Source organism: Taeniopygia guttata, chromosome 1A, assembly GCF_048771995.1.
Source record: "Taeniopygia guttata chromosome 1A, bTaeGut7.mat, whole genome shotgun sequence".
Lineage (NCBI taxonomy): Eukaryota > Metazoa > Chordata > Aves > Passeriformes > Estrildidae > Taeniopygia > Taeniopygia guttata.
Window position 1 is genome coordinate 23674054 of NC_133025.1, and position 17501 is coordinate 23691554.

At 34.9% G+C, this 17501-nt stretch overlaps 1 protein-coding gene across 5 annotated transcripts in view; it reads left to right on the top strand.

Annotated features, from left to right (window-relative positions):
- The window catches only part of CTTNBP2 (cortactin binding protein 2), a 78563-nt gene that overhangs the window by 40873 nt on the left and 20189 nt on the right, over nucleotides 1-17501 (top strand). For all 5 annotated transcript variants that reach the window (XM_072921605.1, XM_030257294.4, XM_072921612.1 and 2 more), the window contains 6 exons: nucleotides 1127-1330; nucleotides 6790-6889; nucleotides 9399-9549; nucleotides 10597-10851; nucleotides 13894-14011; nucleotides 16364-16630. In XM_072921605.1, the coding sequence (XP_072777706.1) occupies nucleotides 1127-1330; nucleotides 6790-6889; nucleotides 9399-9549; nucleotides 10597-10851; nucleotides 13894-14011; nucleotides 16364-16630 (1095 nt within the window). The remainder of the gene's footprint in view (nucleotides 1-1126; nucleotides 1331-6789; nucleotides 6890-9398; nucleotides 9550-10596; nucleotides 10852-13893; nucleotides 14012-16363; nucleotides 16631-17501) is intronic.

Sequence of the window (17501 nt, forward strand, 5' to 3'; positions counted from 1 at the left end):
TTTTTCTAGTTCAAGATGTTGGATAGCACTTACCAGCTTGAATGGAACTGAAGCTAATGCCCTGCAGCTCTTCTTCAGTCTCAGGCATTGAAAAACTGCATTAAAAGCTGCCATAACTTGCTTTCTATCAAATTTCAGCCTCATGTAGTAGCTGATTTGTGGCCACAAAAGACAAAGTTATATATTCAAGAGATAAATACAGTGTGTATTTTCTAAAGGTAATAGTGAAAATATAAAAAAAAACAACCCAGCCTTTCTCCTGTTTTCTCTTGCAGTCTTTGCTCAAGGAAGGATGCACAAAATATTCCATGCCTTATGCAGCAAATTTCATATTCTTAACAAAGTCCCTACTAAAGCTGATAAGTAGTCAGCAGAACATTTAACCACAACTCCTAAGCTTTCAGAGTTTTGGATTGAATATTCTTTGTTAATGGAGTGACTTGAAAGCTTTCATACATGAATTTTGTATAACCTGTTATTCATTCCCACTGGAGCATTTTATAATATATTGTTTAAATATCTCTGAACAAAAGGAACATTATCTTAATGGACAGTTCAATAATAAATATATTTTTTCTGTATTATTTATGTAAATGATTTTTACATGTTTTTTCAAACTTATTGAAAGGCACCTTAAGGGCTCTCTATGGAATTTATCTTTATAACTACATGTGAGTTATATAAATACTAAATATATAAATACTAAAGTTCGCACTAAGGAGGATAAAATTACATATGAAGATAAGTACTTAGTTTTGGAAACTTTTCTATAGATACTTAAAAAAAAATCCTCCTAGCACATTGCAAATAAATTAAAACTTGTCTAAAACTTCTGTTAGCTTTGATAATATAAATTTTTTTGAGACATCCAGATGCTACTACCATTCACAAGTTTCACATTGACCTTTTGTAGGATGGTCGTGTTCATTTGTCTTAACAAGTGTCACCCCTCAATGCAGTTTTTATTCTTCAGAATACCTTCTAATGTGTAGACAAAGCACCATCACAAAACATTTGCTAAACTAACAAATGCAGTAATTTTGAAGATATTTTTTAATAGGTAAAAGAACACAGAAAATGAAGGGTTTATTTATATGTTTCTAACTTCTGTTGCTTTAACTCACAGGCTGGTCTTCCTCCCTAACCCCTTTGTTAACAAGTGGTGGTCCTGTCCCCCTGGGTGGCAGGCCCACCCTTCTTCACCAAGCTGCTGCCCAGGGAAATGTCACTTTATTATCAATGCTGCTTAATGAAGAAGGACTGGACATTAATTACTCTTCTGAAGATGGCTATTCTGCCTTGTATTCTGCTGCTACAAATGGACATACAGGTAAATGATACTAAGATCTAATATGGCATCCAAGTAAACTAGTGAAAGCTTACTTCATAAGGTTTTAATATTCAACTAAGTCAAATACATTCTTCTTAAAAATGTGAAAGTGGGATATTGATTATATGACCAAGATCATGTTATAGCGTATATATAAGCAATGCTTCTTCAAGCTGAATTTTGGAATTTTCTGTTTTCAGAAAGCATTTGAAACACAAAAAATTGGTAGCATTCTGCAGTAACATCCATTCTAATTCTCTCCTCCCTTCATATAAAAAGCTACCGCATATTATCACCCCATATTCTGTGAAATACTAAGGATCCTTTGTAGCAATAGGAGCTTGAAAGAAAGAACTTTTCTCTACAGGGAGTAAGCAGCAAAAAATAGGTGGTCATCAGGGTTTTGATCTTCTGCAGCAGCAATGAAAATTATGGAAGATAGTGTCATAATAGTATGTTACTTGGGAAATAAAGTGAACTGTCTTTATTTTTTAACTGAATGAAATAGCCTTCATTTGTTACCTAAGCTCTCCTGAGAAAATTAAAAGGTTTTTTTTCCTTTCCCCATGACCCCAGTCCTCCTCTGTATTGAAGAAGTAGCATTTCTGAGCCTTTCAATGGTCAGTCTTCATATTTTATGAATATATTTATGGAATGCAGCAAGTATGTTACTAACAGATAGGCACTTCATGGATACAAACTCCTAGCAGTAATTTCCGGACTTTTAACACAAGGCTCTCAAAACAACAGTTTGTTTTAAAAGTCCAGTGCACATTACTATACCTTTTTCTACCTACATAAAAAACTCCAAATTCCTATATTGCAGGTGGCATCATTATGCTGTTTTGAACACTAAAGATGAAATCCAGCAATACCAATGGCAAATATTCCATTAATATTTAGTAAAGTCAACATTTTATTTCAGAGTAGAAGGTGGAACATAGTCCCGTTACAGCCACTGCTTTCAAGAGTACTTTGTGTTTTTATTTAATTAAATATTTGTTAGTGTCACAATTACAAACCTCTGATCCAGTGTTCCAGATAGTACATAAGCTATTTCATAACTATTTTCACATATTTTAAAAACTAAAATGAGGATACAGAATCTGCAGCTAAGCAGATAGTGTACATTTTTCTCACATATTGAGGGTTAATTTTGCTATCAGGCATCGGGAAGGAGGAACTTTCATTTTGTTCAATATGGTATATTTTGTCTTTGCTTCCTAGGGGCTATGGGTTTTTGGTTTTCTGCGGTTTTTTTTGTAGAACTATCTGGTCCTTTTCACCTGACTTTCTTTCCTGTTGCCAAAACCTTTAAAATAGTGAAAAAGTACTTTTTTTTTTCCCTTTTGTGATTTTTTCCTTTTTTCAACTTATCTGCAGTATTAAGAATCCAAGTTAGTTATATTGTTGGATTTATTATTTTCCCCTCACTAAATGGATGTTTGGTCTATTCTTCTAGGCATACATGCAGTTATCATTAGTAATATTTGTGGGAGACCATAATTGACCCAATTCTTCTTTATTCATCTTATATTCTAAAATTGCATCCAAGCAAATGATTTTCAGTTACTGAGCAGCTCCTACTGACAGCAAGGGCAATTTCGTTCTTTGTTTTATTGTCACAATTTCAAATAAGAAAGACAGGTGACAGAATTGTGCAAACACAATAATAAAAACAAACATATGCATATGCACCCTGTAATTGTTTAGTATGTTTTATTTTTCGAGATAAAAACTGTATTACAGAGGTTATAGTGTTGCTCTTCTATTTATAGTTGACAGGATGTGAAAAATACTTGGTTGTACAAATCATCACATTTCAACAACTAAATGGATTGTATGAACTCTGAATGAGAGAATCACACAACAGCAGTGTTGATGTCTCCTTAATAAATTATATGAAAATTGAAAGGTATAGATCTGTAAATTTTTTGGAGAAAGATTTTTGTGCTTAACTTTATTATATTTTATATATATATATATATATATATATATATATATATATATATATATAAAATCCCTTTTCATTACTTGTAGTTTGTTCTCAAATGGATATATGTAGCAATTCAAAGAGGACACTTTTAAAAACAAGTTTACTTAAATTATATAGGCTTAAGAATGGATGTACAAAAATAAATATTTTTAAAAGTCCTTTCTAATACTTCTTAACTAGCCAGGTAGAAAGAAATGATACTGCAGTCATTTTAAGGATAAAATAATTTATTGTTCATATTTTCAAATGTGTTGAGTTGTGTTGTCAATGATAAGTTTCTGTTGGTTTGGGTTTTTTCCCCATAGAATCATACAGTTACTTAGATTGGAAAAGACCCTTAAGATCATTCAGTCTAATCATAAGACTTAACACAAGCCAACACTGGTGGGTGATCATACCATGATTTAATTTATTGAGAATATTTTTAACATGGGTTTAGCGACTAAATGGATTTTGAGATTTCTAAGTCAACTAACAGATTTTCGTGTTTCTCCTGGAGAAGATTTCACGAGAAGAAGAGTAACTTTAGAACTGATAAAAGCAAGCATAATGAGTACCTCCCTTCAGAAAAAACATGTTTTAGAGATTCTGGGGAGAGTGAAAACTGAATTATCCCCACACATTTTCTGTGAAGAAGTACAGTATTTGAGATGTGTACATAACTAAATCGTGGTAGAGCACATTGCAACCAGCATGGTGGCAGCAGCTGTTACATGATCTCAGCCCTTTCTCTAGAAAAAATTGAGTTACACAAGAAAATAGCACTGAAATATTCTGTCCTAATCTATCCTAATTGCAAAATGTGTAGCTTTCCTGTTTGGAAACAGTTGCCTTTTGAGAGCTGCAGCAGAGGGTTTTTCCAGCACATGAAATTAACAACAGAAGCTTTGTTTCCAACATACACTGTCCCAAATTCTGTAGGTCTGAGAGAGAGAAATGCACCCTAAAAATACACACTTTCTTTGTATTTGAATGGACATGAGGAAACTGTTAATTTCATTATCTAATCACTAGATTGGGATAGCTGAACAGGTTGTCTTGTCAGTCTGTCTTGGTTTTACCATTAGAAGAACTACTTCAGGTCTATTGTGCACTTAATAACAATAGTTCTCATAGCTAATAGATCTGCGTAGCTGTATGATGTTGCAAATCGTGACCCTTCTCTACAACAAAGAGGTGGAGAAGAACAGAGTGAAACAGTAGGAGTTCCTGAACTTGAGAGATGTGGAGAAAATAATATCCTTTGGACTCAGCTATGTGCTAATCATATGCATTTATGGTGTAATTGATTCTCTTCTATCCTGAGTATTTGGAGGCTGTGGCACCCTGATTGGTAGAAAAAACCTGGAATGGTATGGGAAGTAGAAAGGAGTGAGGTGCAGAGACATACAGCTACATGGAGTCAGCTTTGTCAAGCCACGGATGTATCTGCATGATGTTTGCCATCACTCTGGAAGAACTAACTACCCAGCTGTGGTGGAGAGCAGTAAAATCTCCAGGTGTTTATCTTAATTTGCTTCAATGTTTTGCTTTTGCTATGACCAAAACTTTTAACTTAGTGGCACCAATGTCTGTCTAGTGCCTGTCCTTCCACCCAGTAATCCCCACTGCTTATTACTTTTATGGCAGACCAGAGTGAACCAAAGTGAATGGGCCTGGACTGACCCAAATTATCCTTTTACAAATCCCCATAAAAATTCCATCCAGAAATCCCAGGCATCTTGGAGATAATTGCTCTTTTACTTTATATGCCACTGGAACAGGTCATGTAGAGCTTACTTAGCTCACATGTTTTGCCTTATACAAGTAGCTGTATTTCCTCATGGTCACAATTGCCCCTAAGAATAAAAAGCTGTTTTCAGAAGCAGTATTTTCACAGAGATAAGCTGCGTGAGAAACAGCAATTATACAGACATAACCTACTACCTGAATGATCTGCCAATCAATAAGTGTGAATTAACCATGCCTTTCTAGACAGGTAGTCTTGTTTTCTGTGTTCATGGCTTTCACATGACTAACATATGCTTTATGAATAAACAGCAGAGTATTCTAGCCAAATACTTGAAACTTCTAATGAAAATTTTTTCAACATCCCTTATAAACTTTAAAAGTATTTTAGGATGTCAAGCAGGAATCTGTAATTCCAAGTAAATATTTTAAAATAGGACCCAGATTGACCATGGAAAGGACGGAAAAAAAGTTATTCTTAGCAGAGTATTTTTGTGTTAAAAAGTGAATGAAAATATAATTTTATTTTAAGTGGTGCTATCTTACAATTTGAAGGATGTGGTAAGTTAGTTAATTGAGAGCTTCTTTATGACTTAGAATAAATTACAGGTCAAGTCCTAGTAACTTACTGTGACAATCAACTTTACAACAACAAAAAATAATTTCACATCAGATTACTTGCTTCAAAATTAAAGAATCCAAATTTACGAAATAATAACTTGGAGTGCTTTAAAATGTTGTTTCTTAATGTTAAATTATTTATTCAATCAACTCTACAACATCTGTATAATTATTTGAAAAAATTGTAACAGGAGTGAATACGTTGAAGAGTGGTATAGACTAGTCAGATTTCTAACTGGTTCTTAATATATTTTTCTGATATCCAAGTCGTTCTTAGTATATGTTTGGTTCTGATATCTAGAGTTAAACTTTACTAAGAAAACTTGGCTTTGGGATTTTACTGAGTGCTGGAACAGCATATATTAAGCTTGCTCAGAAATCAGGTCAGGAGTTTATAATTGGTGTTGTAGCTGCGCTTATTTTCCAAGCAGTAGTTTCAATTACAAAAGACTTGTTTTATTTTGGTCTGGAGCCAACTTCAAGAATGAGGAATAGATCAACTGTTTTCTTCAAAGTTAATTGCATCAAATGATATTCCAATTTGTGGATGAAAAGCAGTCTAATTACTCTGTAATTAATTATCTTAAATTAGCTGTAGAGATGATGCAATCAGGCTGGTACTATTTTTAGCATGTGGTTTTGGAAATATATGAATGGGAATGGCTTGGGGAGGTTTCAGTTTTTCAGCTTATTTTATTTGTCATTGCAATCAAAAGTCAGTGCCTTTAAATAAGACTGGCCAGTATGTTGCTTGAGGTCTTTGTGGCTTGTGAACATCTCCCCTGTGGCTGTCATATTTGTCATGACTGTCAGTAGGCAGTGATGCCTTTAGGGATTCCTGGATAAGTCAGATTCCCCATTTGGGAGGTAAAATAGCTATAACTGTGGGAGTTGCCTGCAGTGGGCATGTATTTGAATCCCAGCAAAACCCAACCCAAGCCCTTTTTGCAAAAGGAGGATGATGCCCCTGGGAGGCAATTCTCATCTCTCTCCTGCAAAATTCTTCCTGAGCTTTTATTTCAATCCCTTAATGTGTGATGTGTAGTCCAAAAGACTGGTTGATTGTTGCCCCTTGATCTTGTTGATTCATTCTATGGTTCTGCTTCATTTATAGATTGTGTGAGATTGCTGCTGGCTGCAGAAGCACAAGTTGATGCTGCTGATAAAAATGGCTTTACACCTTTGTGTTCAGCAGTTGCTCAGGGACATGTCAAGTAAGTGAAGCCTTTAAAATTTTGTCTGTCAGCTGTTACTCAACTTTATATTATCTTTACATTATATACTTTTTCATTACATTACTCTTGGATTCTTATGTATAAGTGTATTTAACTATAATTTATTGAAAATATCTACTTAAATTCATATTCTTATTAGCATTCTGATTTTAATATTTTCTATTTGTTTTGTTTCCATTTCAGCTCTTAAGGTTGCTGAGCATGTATTCTCAGCAAGTAGAATGTGGTACTGGTCTACATGGGCATCATACCACTGAATTTCTTAATTTTCTTTGAGTTATCAGCCATAGTATAGGATTAACAGAGAAAGGGAGAAGGAAATTATTTTTGCACTGATTTTTTTTTTAAGTGTAGAAAACTATGAATATCATACTCAGAGGCATATGGACACCTGAGTGTTTTCTCCTGAGTGATATATAATCAAATACCTTACACCACAAAAAAAGGGTTTTTTAAAATTTTAAAAGTTTAAGTTTTATAATATTCATATTCTCTCACTAAAATAAATATCTCAACACTTCATTTGAATAGAAAGCTGTTTATTTCCCTGACTTTGCTATGTATCATTGGCTGTGTTGTGGTATTGCCAACTTAATGATTCTTTTTGCCTTAGAGTGACTTATGTAATGTGATATCCCTAAACACATTTTTTGCTTTTACTTTTTTAGATACTGAACATGAGCTGAATTGGAAAATTGAACATAGAATGACAGGGCTAGTCAAAAATGTCAGAGAGACTACAAATTGTTCAGGCTGTTTGATTTGTTGATCACTTCAAAGTTCAGGCACTGAAAAAAATCTGTAATAGGTGGAATTTGGGGCAGCAGTATTGTCTGTCTCCTAATGTGGGGTTAATGACAGCACTAAACTGCTCTCAGTTGCACAGTAGGTATCTGTCATAGATATGCTAACCAGTCCCCTGTGACATCTTCATTAACCTTGTTCCTGAGCCAAGACAGTACTGTTGTTCTAACTCTAGAGAGTCAGAAAGTCAGAAAGAAAAGTCAGAAAAAAGTCAGGAAAAAAAAATCAGGGAAAAAAAACCCTAGGTTTTGAGTCTGGTCCAGTAATACCACCAGATCAGAAATTTGTTTTACGAGAAACTTCCAGAATAATTTTCTGTGTGGTCCAGGCCAGGATGACCCTGAACTTGAGGTGGAAAGTTGATACAGCTTTTTGATATTCACCAAATACAATTTAAAGTATCAAACCAGATATTTCTAATCTAGCAGACTTAAAACTCAATCTTGAATTGCTCTATGGAGCCCTTCTTAAGATGATTTTTATAACTGTATGTCTAACATTTGTTAAGGCAGAACATTATTTTTATTTGTATTTTTTTTCTGTTCAATTGAACATTTTTGGAAAGCATAGATAAGTAATTCATTTCAATGCTATGTGTTTTACTCTTCTCTAAAGTTGTGCATTTTACCTTGAACTTAACTGATTTTCTGACTGGATAAAAATGTATCAAAAATAATATTCTTAAATACTTGTGAGTTTTTTAGTATATAGTTTCTTATTTACTTACATTCTTACATATATACCTTACATCAGTGTAAATATTTTCTCACAGAGTATTTTGATACAATATGGTCTCCCAATCAGTAGTTATTTGGCATTGCACTAACTGCTTTGAGGCTTTATTGTTGATATGCTTTCTGTTTTTATGGACTGACAAAAATTGAGCTGGAGAGCTGGGAACTTATCTTTCTTAACAGTTCTTGTTTGAACTGTAGAGTGAATTGACTGACATTAAGATTTTTGCAAGGTCTTAAGTGTTGTTGAAAATGTAGGTCGGGGAAAGATAGCCAACCCTGGCACAAGAACTGGGAAAAAAATGGACCTACGGCTACAGGGTTGTGAGGAGGTACAGGAACTTGGATCTGAATGTCCCAGCCCCAAGTGAATTGTTCTTCAGCACTCCATCTAATCTTCAATCCTCCATAACCCTGTAAGCTGCTGGCAATAGAACCAAGCCATTCTTCCAGAGTAGTCCCTATTCAGGGATCTGAATGGTATGTACTACCAGGTACTGCCATAGCTCCTTTTGCTGCCCCTACTAGGTTACTTTCCTAGATGAGTGTCCATTTTGCTAGTAAAGCTAATGCTAGTCCTTAATTTCATTTTTTCCCTTTTTAATTCTATTTTAAATATCAATAGTCAGAAATATTTCTCTTTTTTTTTCTCAGCTGAATGGTTTTCTTAAGCAGCTGTCCTCAAGTTTTTGTCAGTCTCGTGAAACTGAGTGGTTTACAGTCATAATTTTTAAAGGCAGCTACAGTATTTTAAGATTTACATATTTAAAATAGCCTGTCTTTATACCTATGTACAAAATTATACTTTATACTTGTGTATATGGGTTGATCACAGGTAGATCTGTATCTGTAAAACCAATACTTTACTTAAATATTTAAATGTCTTAAGTTATAAAGAGGCATTGCATGTCTAACATAAGACAATTTTATTGCTTTATTGTTTGCTGTAGATGTGCAGAATTATTAATTATGTATCAGGCTGATATTAACCATGCTGCTGAAAGAGGACAGACACCTTTGTATCTGGCCTGTAAAAATGGAAATAACGATTGTATTAAACTACTGTTGGAAGGTGGAGCGGATCGAACAATAAAAACCAGTGTAAGTTAAAATAGTTTGTAAAGTTAGAGTACCTTTTATAGCACTGAATATTGGCATTAAAACATTTATTTAAACTTTTCTTTAAAGCTGGAATAAGCCATATAATGTGAAATTAGTATTTTGTTATTTTCATCATACTTTCTGTTTTTTTTTTAAACTGTATATTGTCTAAAATCTCCTAAATGATGTGACTTTCATACCATTTTACATAATTCAGATTCCACTGGAAATTTGCTGCAGCTTTTCTCCAGCACTAGATTTGTAAAATGTTTCCACTTTTTATGTCAGGATGCTTTATTGTTGTCCTTGAAGAGACAACACCCCAAAACTTTCTTGCCAGTATTGTAAAGTCTCATGTATCACAAATGGCAGAATAGGACAAAAAAAAAGGTATATTTAGAGGAGAAGGAAAGGAGGACTGTCTCAAAATTAGTGCCTACATAATTTACTTTTTCAGGTGCTGTTCTGAAGTTTTTTTATGACTCTGATGTCAGTACATTCTTATGACAATAAATGTGGGTTATAGGTTGTTCCAAAATACAGCACGAAGAGTAGTAGCTTCACAGAGCATTCTACACCTCCTGTAATTATTACACTAATCTTTTATCTTTCATTTATTTTGCAACTGGAAAGTAAATATATTTGACTTGGAATGAGAGAAAGTTGTGATGTCAAAACTGTGAAACTGGCTAATAAATGGATTAATGCAACATGAAACAATACTGATCGTTGGAATCATTTTTGTTTGATGCACAGGAAGGAAGCAGTTTACTAACAGCATGTAAGCCCTATTTTACTTAGGCTCTTCTAAAAATTTTGAAGATTTTATCTGTTAGATTGTCCTTGGAGAAAGCTTTTCTTCCCTCTCTTCTACCCAAAACACATACAAGCAACTGTGTTTTCCCAGATGATTATTATGTCACTCTTGTTTGTCTTCTTAATTTCAAGACAGAGCCTTCCATTCTCATTCTTTGCTGATATAACTCTGCAAACAATTTTGTATGTATTTGGTGGCAGTGTGCTTTTTGATCATGGTTTCTTTTTTAGGATGGCTGGTCACCAATTCATGCAGCAGTGGATTCTGGTAATGTTGAAAGTCTCAAGCTCCTTATGTACTATGGAGAGCCAAACAATGGGAACTGTTTAATGGATGCAGAGCCTAATTTAGACTACTTTGATTTGGAGAAGAGAGAAGATGACTATAGCAGTAGAGTAAAGCCTGTTGTTTCTGCAGATCTCATCAACCATGCAGACAAAGAGGGTTGGACTGCTGCCCATATAGCAGCATCAAAAGGCTTTAAGGTTAGTCCATGTGAACAAGTTACAGAAACCTGATAGAATTTAGGCAAAATAAATCCTTTTCTATTATCTTTGAAGAATTACAACTTAGATGTCAAGTCTAAATTTGTTATTAACTTTATAGGCCAACTTGATTTAACAGAGACAGAGATAGACCTCCAGTGGACAATTTGTCCTAGAATCCAGGTGTCAAATTGAGTGAATTATCATAGTTAAATGTCTACCTCTTATGGGACATTAGTAAAAAGAGGAAAGATCATTACTTGAAATTTTCAAAGTTAAGGTGAGATGAATCCCACCCTGAATGCCAATTCATTGGATGTCATGTGCTTATAGATATTAGATGGATATAATTTTGAGTTACATGCAGGTACTATTTCACTAGGAACAATTTTTCCTCTCTGAAGGAGGGGAGAAGAAGAAATTTGAGAACCAGATTTGTTCATACATACATTGTTTAATTTATTATTTTGGGCAGCCTTTTTAGGAGTCAATGTTGTGAGGTTGGGATAACTGATGACATGGAGGATGACCTGACAGGTCCTACTGATGACAAAGAGGAGGATTTCTGGAAATTTAATATCACTTCTTGACATCAAAAGCTATACACTTATTACAGTGACCATTTAAAGGACTTCTTTTTATATAATAGCTGTCAGCCAGATCTCACTGTAAAATTTTTGCCCAGAAAGAAAATAGAGGGTGCTAAACACAGAAGAGTGAATTTTAAGAAAATACAGTCCAAGACTTCAAAAATTAGTTTGTGTTTACATGCCTAGTTCAATACCTGTCATTATGATTGCTTTTTTTCCTGATAAATTTCAGTTCAAAATAGAGACAGATTTAAGAGTCAGTTTAAGTTACCGGGGTTTTTTAGGGACAGCCACAGCTTACTCAGCATTTTGTATTGCAACTAGTCAGTGTTCCATTACAAGTGTCTGTTAGGCAGATGCAGATTCTCATGCCAGTTTCCACTCATATGAATTTAGATGGAGTTTAAGGTATTTGCTGTAGTCTTCAAATACCTAAATAATGTGCACTATGTTGGCTCTTTCTGCAATAATATACTCATCAGGAACTTTGAATTTAGGTTTCATTTGCTGTCTAGAACTGCTTTGACTAATGATCTCTGAAAGTTCTGACACTGGAAGTCTCCACATCATCTTGCATAAATAATTCTAGGGTTTGAGTTTCTAATCACATTCTAAGTCAACTGTTTAACAAGATCTCCATTTGGGGTTGAGGGGAGCATCTTAGGTGATGAAGATGTTATACAGCTGGCAATCAGATTCCTGGTTTTGATGTTGCAGAGACTATAACACTGTATTTCATTTAATGCATTTATCGACTTGAGACATGTTTGGGATGTTTAAAAGCTAAAAAAAGCTTAATATCCATCTCCAAGAGCTGTTAACACTTTGACTTCGTTCTCTAATCCATTATGTACACTGCATGTCATTCATTCCAGTGCATGATAGCTGCATATAAGCAGTGCTGACACTTGCATCCTCTTGTTTTGAGATAGGTAGGGGCTGCTCTTTACAGATTAATTCTGCTAGGACATCTTAGCTGTTATTTCACAGGCAACAGAGACAACAAAAATCCTCATTTTACTAAGGAAATAAGATTGATTTCTTTGTTCTGTCCCACTTCTAACTGCTTCACTTCCCATTTTCAGCCTTACAGTTCAGTCCTCAGCCTTCTGCCATTCTGCTGTTCATTGCTTCTATTTGAGAGATAGTGTTAACCTGGCAAGAAAATATGTGCTTTTTTCTGCTTTATATCCTTCTGGCAAGTTTAGTGAGCTGAACATTTTTTTAAAGTACTTTTAGGTGCTATAACTACAGCCTGGTAAAATTTCACCTCACAGATATACAGGCAGATATACCTTGAATGACTGCTATATTTGTGAAAGGTCTGAGGGTATCAGATACATTGACAAAGCTACAAAACAGGTAACACTATCTCAACATGCAACTAGGCACTATTCCACATCAAAATACTCAATAGCTGCTTCTCTGTGTTCTTAAGGTTTGGTTTCTCTGCTATGGTTAACCCCAAACATTATCAATACACTATTCACTAGTATAATTTCCATTGGCTTCTTTTTTTTTTTTTTTTTTTTTTTTTTTCTTACAATATGGATGTGTCTTTAAAAGCATATCTGAGATGGAAAAGCTTTCATGGAGGCCACTGGTATTATTGCTGAATGATAGTCATTAGAAACAAGGACTTGATCCTTTTTCTGATTGCTGATCAATTTGAATGTAGTTTTATGAGAACTCTTTTATCCCACACATATTTGGGAGGATCTATATAGTGAATATTTTTTCATGGTCCAGTATGATTCTACCAATCCAAATGTATATGCTAATAGCTTCAATGATTTTTACTTTTGTTGAGCATATGACATTTTTAGAGGGCATCATGTTGTCATCCACAAGATGTTTGTGCTCTGACTTAATAAAAATACATTTTCATATGGCTGCATTCTTATTATGCTTGCAGAATTTCAGGTTTCTGCATGATGAAATTCTGCAAAAAAAGGGGATTGCAAGGTGATTTAAAAATTATTCCTTTTTTGTGTCCCACTCAGGTGTCAGTCATGATGGAAAGCCCTACTTGGTGAATTACAAAGTGAAAACTGATTTTACGGATTGTTGCCTAAATAGATTCATATATTAGTGTGTATTAATGTTTAGAATTGCTTATTTAGTGTTGCTTGAACATAAAGGCCAAGATGTTCAAACCAGGATAATAGCTGGGTTTCTGTGTCCTTATCAATACCTAAATTAGTGGCCAGATGGAAGAATTTCTTAATTCAACTAATTAGCACTTGATGCTCAGAGACTGTACAACACTGACTTAAAGTCATGGGACTTTAAAGTCTGCTATAAAATATTTTTACTCCTTGCTTTCAACTCTGAGCTGATTGTCTTTGGAAATGCATGTGTAAGAATTTTAATTAGGAATCTAACTGCATATTGGTAGTATGCTTTAGTGCGGCAATTGAACAAGTAAATAATACAGTTCCTACCTTTGCAGAACTGTCTAGAAATTCTTTGTAGCCATGGTGGACTAGAGGCTGAGAGAAAAGATAAGTGTAATCGAACATTGCATGATGTTGCTACTGATGATTGCAAACATCTCCTAGAAAATTTAAGTAAGTAAATGCTATCAGCACTGCATAAAAATGTTTTTAGTAAAGAACTTCTGGGGCAAAATAGAGAAATATAAAAAGGGTAGTTGTCACTTTTTTTGGCACCACAATATTAAGTTACTTTGATCTAGCAAGTTTCTATTCTCCAAATTTTGCAAAAGCATATGATAAAATTTTGTTGGAGGTTATTAAGTTCCTTGTGTCTTTGTTTCTAAACCATTCAGAAAGATGATACATACTGTACATTTGCAAATGTCCATATTCTCTTAAAATTTCTGAATTTAATATTAGTAATTATTTTTTCAAAAGCTATTGCCCTCCTCTTATCTTTTCTTCAAATTCTTGCAGAAATACTCACTTAGTGGTAACTGTCTAATTCCCTCAGGCTAAGATGATCATCTAGTCATATCTGAATCTCTTTTTAGAGCATAGTTTATTTTGTCACTTTTTGGTGAGGGGATTATTTGTTTGATTCTTCAAATATGTCGTAGAGACACTATCAAAGAACTTCTTTTTTCCAGCATCAGTAGCTTCTGTAAGAAGATTGCTCTTCTGTTGAAACCTGTCATCTTCTTCCTTCTCTGTAAGTTTTCTCAAAATTCAGTAGAGCAGGTTCATCTGTGTATTTCTTGTGACAGAACTTAATTAATCCTCTCACTAGTTTTGTGGTTTTTTATATCACTGTATAAATCTAGATATATCTGTATCTATATATACAGAGAAAGATAACTATATTTCTGTGCATGGTTAGAATTACAGGATTTGTAGATTTGTATGCTCTCTATTTTTTCACTCCTTTTTTGTGTTTGTCGTGTGGGATATAGGGATGTGGGTAGTTAAGCTCACTGATTATCAACAATTAAGGAAGTTTTCTGTCTGCTGCTTCTGATTTTCCTCTTCAGCTATTTTAAATCCCAGTTCTTACCATTTTACTGCAGGTTCAGAGGGGAACACAGCTCACTTTCTAATAGACCCTCCTCCATGGTCATCTTTATCAGGCTGGAGCAAATTTCTGATAGCTGAATCTGCAGCGTGTTAAATTAATGTTTGTATTATTTCCATCAGTCTTAGTACCCTGTCTCTGGTCATGCTTGTCATTAATCCAACAGCTTTTATCAGGTCAGAACCTTTGGCCTCCCCTTTTCTTCTGTACACCATAAGCCAAGACTGCATTTTTGGGTAAGGTGTCTGTGTACCATGATCCACCTTCCTCACACTCCAGTAAGGTTTCCACTGTAGGACAGGACACATGCTCTGACAGAACTGAAAGACTGGGGCCAGCATTGCCAGCTATGCCTTAGAGGTCACATGCATTGAAGTTTAGGCAGATTCTGTACCTCTGTCTTAAGGGTCTGTTTCCTTGTGGAAAACTCTGTACTCCTTACAGTCCCTGCTAATTTCCCTGAGGTCCAGCCATCAGAAGGGCAAGCCTTTGATGCATTTCTCACAATTCCACATCTGAAGGATGCCTCTGAGTAATAATCTTTTCCCATTGATAGGCTAGTGGTTTTAAATCAGAACTTTTCTGGCATCAGGAAACTTCATTGGTTTGTATCAGCTGAAGATTTGGCTTCTGGAAGCAAAAGGGAAACAAAGACCATGTTACAAGCCTTCAAAATAATCTGATATGGGCTGCTTTTATGGTGTATTCTTTTAATTTAATTTTAATTTAATTATTTCTGAAACATATTCTTTGGCATGAAAATTAGAAGATGGTTTACTTTTCAATTTTAGTCATCTAAATTTTCTCCAAAGACTGCTGCTTCTGTTGAGTTGTATTCCAAAGAGCAAGATTTAAAATACTTCATAGTTTCTAGAATGTGCATATAAATTTCCTTTGTTAACATTTTGTCAATTACTCTATAGAAAATCATATATACCCTTTCAAGTGCATTTTTTGTCTTAGCTCTTAGCTTTATATTTAAAGATGTTTGGCTCAGCTGTGTTTTCCACTTGTGCACTAGTGCCAGAAAATTATTTCCCACATTGATAAGAAAAAATGTACATAAACACAATGAACTGAAAAATTAAGACATTGCTTACCATCTGTCTTAATTTACAAGTAATTAGTCTATAAAGAGGAAATATAAGACTAATTAAATTTTGTCTTCTTTCCTGTTATTTAACCATAATAATACCAAACTGGTTTTTGTAAAAAATTATAGATACCTTGGTATTTTCATCACTGCTCTGATTTTGTGGTAGTGATCTGTGCTGTTCTTTACCATTTGCTTAGTTGTAGCAGGAGTTATTTTGTAGCTTTCCTTTGTAATATTAGATGTTATTACTTGATAATAATGGGATTATTTTGAGTTTTACAATTTTTCTGATAGTTGGTGTTTTGTTTTTTAACAGATGCTCTTAATGTACCTGTAAGGATTTCTGTCAGTGGCATTGAACCAGCCCATTGTGGTACAGAGGAATTTGATACAATATGTGCTTTAAATATCCGCAAGCAGACGTCATGGGATGATTTTTCAAAAGCAGTGAGTCAGGCAGTGACAAACCATTTCCAAGCAATCGCTTCTGATGGATGGAGGAGCCTAGAAGATCTGTCATTTAATAGTGCTGCAGAATCCAACATTGGCCTCAGTGCAAGCAGTATATTTTCTGTCAAACTAGGTATCGATATTGGTGTTAATGATAACAGCAAAACTTGGGAGTGTTCTCAAATTTGTGAAATCTTCTAAGTAAGATAAAAATATCTTTGAATTCCTGCATCTTTTAAAGCGTAGACTAAGAAAGACCAATACTAGATATGAAACTTTAAACAGTGCTGACATGAAAGCTTTCCTTACTTTTACCCGTGTGTATGGAACAATTAATTATGCACTTTAATAAAATCTTGGGGGTCATGAGTCCCTATGTTAATTCATACTTCTAGTACTCCAGAGGAGAAATCTGTATGTCAGGTGAAACTAAGTTCTCACCCTGAGGGCTGTGTGCAGTTTTGGATGCCACAATATAAGAAAAAGCTATTAGGGAATGTCCAAAGGAGAGACATGAGGATAGTGACAGGCCTGGAGGGGCAGCCATATGAGTGGTGGCTGGGGTCACTTGGTCTGTTCAGCCTGGAGAAGACAAGAGAGAGGAGACGTCACTGCAATGTAAAACTTCCTTATGAGGGAAAGAGGAAGGGCAGACACTGATTTCTTTCACTGTAATGACCAGTGACAGGACTTGAGGGAATGGCCTGGAGTTGTGTCGTGGAGGTTTAGGCTGGATATTAGGGAAAGGTTCTTCACCAAGAGGGTGGTTGGTCACTGTAATGGGCTCCCCAGGGAAGTGGTTACAGCATCAAGCCTGACAGAGCTCAAGAAGCATTGAGACAGTGCTCTCAGGCGCATCGTGTGACTTGGGATGTCCTGTGCAGAGCCAGGGGTTTGACTTTGATGATCCTTGTGAGTCCCTTTCAACTCAGAATATTCTATGGTTCTACAAATAGAATTCAAAGCCCACATTGCTTGTTTACAGTACCTCCAGAATATACAGT